Source organism: Drosophila nasuta, chromosome X, assembly GCF_023558535.2.
Source record: "Drosophila nasuta strain 15112-1781.00 chromosome X, ASM2355853v1, whole genome shotgun sequence".
NCBI classification, from domain to species: domain Eukaryota; kingdom Metazoa; phylum Arthropoda; class Insecta; order Diptera; family Drosophilidae; genus Drosophila; species Drosophila nasuta.
The window spans coordinates 1,330,232-1,335,392 of record NC_083459.1 but is presented as its reverse complement, the minus strand read 5'-3'; the positions used below and the strand labels follow the sequence as shown (position 1 = coordinate 1,335,392).

At 39.3% G+C, this 5,161-nt stretch overlaps 2 protein-coding genes across 2 annotated transcripts; one reads left to right on the top strand and one right to left on the bottom strand.

Moving 5' to 3' along the window:
• Positions 1 to 799: 799 nt before the first annotated feature.
• On the bottom strand, positions 800 to 2,950 carry LOC132796834 (putative inorganic phosphate cotransporter). The gene has a single exon (XM_060808152.1). The coding sequence runs from the start codon at positions 2,883 to 2,885 to the stop codon at positions 1,461 to 1,463; it is 1,425 nt and encodes a 474-aa protein (XP_060664135.1). The 5' UTR covers positions 2,886 to 2,950; the 3' UTR covers positions 800 to 1,460.
• Positions 2,951 to 4,051: 1,101 nt separating this feature from the next.
• On the top strand, positions 4,052 to 4,896 carry LOC132796110 (uncharacterized). Its single transcript, XM_060807153.1, has one exon. The coding sequence runs from the start codon at positions 4,123 to 4,125 to the stop codon at positions 4,468 to 4,470; it is 348 nt and encodes a 115-aa protein (XP_060663136.1). The 5' UTR covers positions 4,052 to 4,122; the 3' UTR covers positions 4,471 to 4,896.
• Positions 4,897 to 5,161: the final 265 nt, after the last annotated feature.

The following is a 5,161-nucleotide window of genomic DNA, read 5'->3' as shown; positions in this document are numbered from 1 at the left end:
TTTACTAGTATATCAATATACCAAATACAGCCTTCAGTCTATCAGGTCGGGCGACTGCTGCAGTCGGGTCTTATTTGCTTTGGTTGACAACCTGGTATATTTTGAATGTATTGGAATATCGATATATAGTACCAAATATAGAAATCAAGACATTTTATTATTATTATTATTTTTTTTTTGTATACAAATTTTTAATAAATGAAATTAAAAATGGATAGACTTTAGATTTCTTACTTGTTTATTAAACTTTTCTAGTTCACTTTTCTACCAAATATATTAAAATCTTATCTTCAAGGTTTTAGCAACACTTGTTTTATTTTAAAATGAATTTGTTGTCGTATAATAAATACAAATTATGGATTCAATTTTGATAGTGAGTTTAAGGGGTGAAAAGAGGACAACAACACAACTCGACAATATTAAACCAAAGACCGCAATCTATATAAGTTTAATTTTAAAAATAAGGGAATAATAATTACTTTTGAGTAATTCAATCAAAAATCATAACTAATTATCATATTTAATAAAAACAAAAATTGTGATAATGAACGATTTTCATTTATGTATTTTGTTTGTAAAAATGAAAATCGATTGTATCTATAAAGCGAGTAAGATATCTCTGATGAATTAAATATATATATTCTTCATCAGCATCAATAGCGGTGTCAATATATTTAAAATTAAAACTCGATACAAAAACGATTTTCATTTGTGTATTTTGTTTATCAAAATGAAAATCGCTTGTGTCTATAAAGCGAGTAAGATATCTCTGATGAATTAAATATATATATTCTTCATCAGCATCAATAGCGGTGTCAATATATTTAAAATTAAAACTCGATACAAAAGCTGTAATACAATATCAATTTATGTTTCGATGGAATAAATAAATAAATATCGTAGATAATCATTATTTCTGATTTCAATTTTGTTTTTGTTTTATCAAAAATGATGATTACTCATGATATTTAATTAAACTTAATCAGCGACAGCGAGATTTTCCGTTCATTTTGTTCTTCTTTCCTTCTTGAAATAGTTGTTATTGGCTTCATTTACAACTAAATGCTGATGGCTTCATGAGTACGAGTACGATTACGATTTGAATTGAATTCTGGCCCAAAAACCACAGAGACCAATGGCACACAACAATAACATATCCAAAATGTGTTGGGGATAGTGTCGAGGTAATTTGATTGATGTTCTCTTCGAATGTCGAACGTTTGAATGCCCAAATGTTCTCTGTGTGTTGTTCAAAACTAAGTGTGCTTGGTGACATGACCAGCAGTGTCATTAGCAGCAACAGCAGCAACAGCATCAGCAGCAGGATGTGAAGGCCAACAAAATGTTTTTGGTTGTGGCCCAGTTACAGCTGTGTTTAGTTTCGATTCATTTTGGATTTGTTTTGAGGTTTTTGCTTTTGTTTTGGTTTGATTGTTGTTTGGTTGTTGGTTGCTGTTGGCCTACCATTGTCGCACTCCAGAGGCCAACAGATTATAGATGGTGCCAACGATGAAGTAAACAATCGAGGCAATTAGAAAGACAATCCGCCAGTTGGATATCGATGGATCATGGTTGATCACATGTCCGGCTATCATAGGTGCCGTGAGTCCCACAAGATTGGCACTGCAGTTCGTAATCGCAATGAGGAGTCCCGCAAAGCGAGGCGACAGATCCAAGTGATTGATTTTAAATCCCGAATAGATGGCTCCATTGCAGGCCATGCCAATGGTGAATATCAAGACGGTTAACATCAGACTCTCGTGCAAATATCCGACAAGAAAGAGCGCTACGGCCGGCACATATTGTCCGATTGAATTCATCACCTTACGCGTAATCGTAATACTCACGTTCTTGCTGATCATAAAATCGGCAATGAAGGCCAGCAGCATGGCATTCAGCCACATGGCCAAGTATGGCAGCGAGGAGAGAAATCCGTTCTCCTTGAGCTTCACATTCATCACCATGGCCATGTAAGTGGGCAGTTCGGTCATCAACGTTTCGTAGCCGTAATTGTGACCGCAGTGGGCAATTAGAATGCCCCAAAATGGCAGCGAAGTAAAGATGCTGCGCAACGGCGTCTTTGCAATTCCCGTTGCATCTTCGGTGTCTTTGTGACTCGACCAAATGGTCTCCACAATATGCTTGCGTTCCGCCTCAGTGATGTTCTTCGCTGCCGACGGACTCTCCGCGACAAACAGAATGAAGAGCACACACCAAATGGTGCTGGCAGCACCAAAGACATAGAAGATCGATGGCCAGCCTCCGTCAAAGCCGTAAGTGGCCAACAATCCGCTCAATGGCATCGATATGATGGTCCCAAACTGAGCGCCCGCATAGACAGCGGCCCCGGAGCGAGATCGCTCGCCCGGAGGTATCCATTGGGCCAACATCGCGTGGGTGCAGGGCACAATGGGACCCTCGCCCAGGCCCTGGATAAAGCGCACCGCACACAGAGCGATGTAGCCACCTTTGCGGGCTGCGATGGGCACAAAGAATGCGGCAATCGAGTTGATCATCATGCCCCAGCCGAGGAAGTGTTTGGCCCCGTACGTGTTGATGAGAAACCCGAAAGGTATCTGTGTGATCACATAGCCATAGAAGAAGCAGGCCAGGATGTAGCCTTGAAGTTTATAGCTCCAGTTGAATTCACCATCCTGACGATCGCTGGTGTCCGTCTCGTTGTCCGTCGTCTCGCCCTTGATGGCCGTGTGATTGACCATGGCCACAATGGCCACCGACATGTTGGTGCGCATCACATAGGCATTTGCCATGCCCAGGAACAACATGATTGTCACAAAGAATCTGCTGCGAACATACGCCGGAATCTGGCTATCTAGAGCGTACTTCTCATTGCCATCGCCTTTGCTTCCACCAGCTTTGTCCATTAATTTTTTTTTTGGCTTTTTTTTTAATAGTTTGTGAGTTGTATGAAACGGGTAAATTGTGTGTGTCAGAATACTTACTACTGTGTGTGTGTGTGTGTGTCACATGATTACGCTGCCTTTGTCTCGCTTATAATAATGTCATATCGAATTCAACTTAATCGGCTTTCCCGTAAATGACTTCACACTAGATTAACCCCAAAGCGGCCACCGCCACACAAAAAAAAAAATAATAATAATAAGAAGAAAAAGCGATGGCAACAAATTCAGACATTTTGCTCAGACAAAGAAGAGTTTTAACTTTCTTGCTGCTGCGGCTTCGACGTGTTTATCAAATCAATTTTCGCATACTCATATTTGTCAAGCACAACACAACGCTCAAAACGTTAAATTGAACCACTTTAAATTGCGGTTTGTGCAATATGTCTTTATTTAAAAGTAGATGAAGGCTGTCGCAAAATACTACGGTATTTCCATATACGACGCCTGAATACTCTAGCAAATTAAAAATAATAAAAGCCAAGGCTTCTTATTTTGTAAATCTAGTTGCAAAAGTTCTCTCAAATCAAATCTGTTACTCATTTCTTATTTTGCTTTCAAATTAAAGTTTTATTTGCTACTTCATTAGAATTTTTGTTTTATTGAATAATGCAACATTAAAAGATATATATTTAAGTTCGCTTTTCTATCTACAATTTGCGACTATTTTTGCTTATTTGCAATTGCAATGTAGATAATTAAAATAGAACTCAAATGAATGCTAGAAATCTTTTTATATCACATTCTAGGTTGACACATTTTTGCCATTTCCATTTAAATGCAATCGAAAAAGAGGTGGAAATCTGTAATTATTGGGCGAAAGCATTTTGTAATATAATATGTGGCAACCCCTTACACATTTAGTGCTGGGCATTCGAGCATGCAGAGCCCATGGGTTGCTGGTTGCTGGTTACGTATACGCCACGTTGATTGCGTACTTATTCATACGTACGCTGCACGTATTTGCACGGTGTTTTGTAACTCGCGGCAACGAGTGAATGAGTGAGTGAGTGAGTGGGTGAGTGTACTTGAAGTGATTTGCATAAAACGCTAATCGCAAGCGCTGCGCGATCATCAAAGAGGCGAACGAAACTTCACTTCAATCAACCAGTCGAGTATGTGAATATAATGATGTCAAACAGAGTTCAATAGAAATTGTGTTCGCAGTAATTGAAATGCTTTAAAGTGCGTTGTGTTGAAGATGATGCCGCCCAATTTAGGCGACTGCCATCGACTCTGGTTGCGCCACGAAGTGAACAGCGATGACACCTTAACCCGCTTGGCCCTAAAGTGCGGCACAACGATTGGTCAACTGTGTCGCGCCAATCGGATGCATAGCCAGGACATTGTCCAGATGCGTAGTCACATGTGGCTGCCAGTGTCAGCAACAGCAATGAAACCAGCAGCAGAACCACAGCAGGAGGATATTCCAAGTCAAGTGAAAGTTGCCAAGTTGCTGCCGCCGCATTTCCATCGTCAGAGCGTTGAGAACCTCGATGACTATGCGGAGGAGAGTGATCCACTTCTGATCACCTCGCGCTGCATCTGAAGCAATCACAATAAAGTATCCACTTCTCTCCTTCTCTCTCTCTTTCTCTCTGGAGCACAATTTAATTAGCGACCGCATCGGGTAGCTGAAGGTAGCACAATTTCGTCCTCTTCTACCCCACACATTGTCTTGTCTACCTTGACTTTGCTCGCCCCATTTACATCCTGTCGCAGACGCTGCCAGAAGCTTGGCTGCAGACGACAAAGGCAAAGGCAAAGGCAGCCAGCCAGCGTTTTATCAGCCAAGTGAAGTTGTGGGCGGCATTTCAATTATCGTAACATTATGCTCTTCCTTTTTGGTACATTTGCATTGCACATGAGTTTCGCTGATAAGCTCGAGAGAGAAGCTGAGTACGTCTAATTAATGTATATATTATATTTAAGTTAATATACTGGACTTGCTTTTGAATCGAAATTAAAGTTGATACAAACCTATCTTTTTAATTTAGTATGGAAGTAAAATTATTGCATAAATTGATGTATTTGCTAATAACGTACTCGTATTAGTATTTAAGTAAATATTTGACTTTAGTATAATAGACAAATAAAATTCTAACGAAAGTCAGTACCTTTTTTATAGTATTTTTAGAGTACTGTATTATTTTCATAGTAAAGTGTGCTTACAAATCATATACTAAGGAAATACAGTATATATATTTTTAAAATATTTTTAGAGTACTATAATATTTTAA

What these genes read in the sequence shown, in the direction of transcription:
- LOC132796834 (XM_060808152.1), bottom strand. Translation starts at nt 2,885, where the DNA reads ATGGACAAAGCTGGTGGAAGCAAAGGCGATGGCAATGAGAAGTACGCT.
- LOC132796110 (XM_060807153.1), top strand. Translation starts at nt 4,123, where the DNA reads ATGATGCCGCCCAATTTAGGCGACTGCCATCGACTCTGGTTGCGCCAC.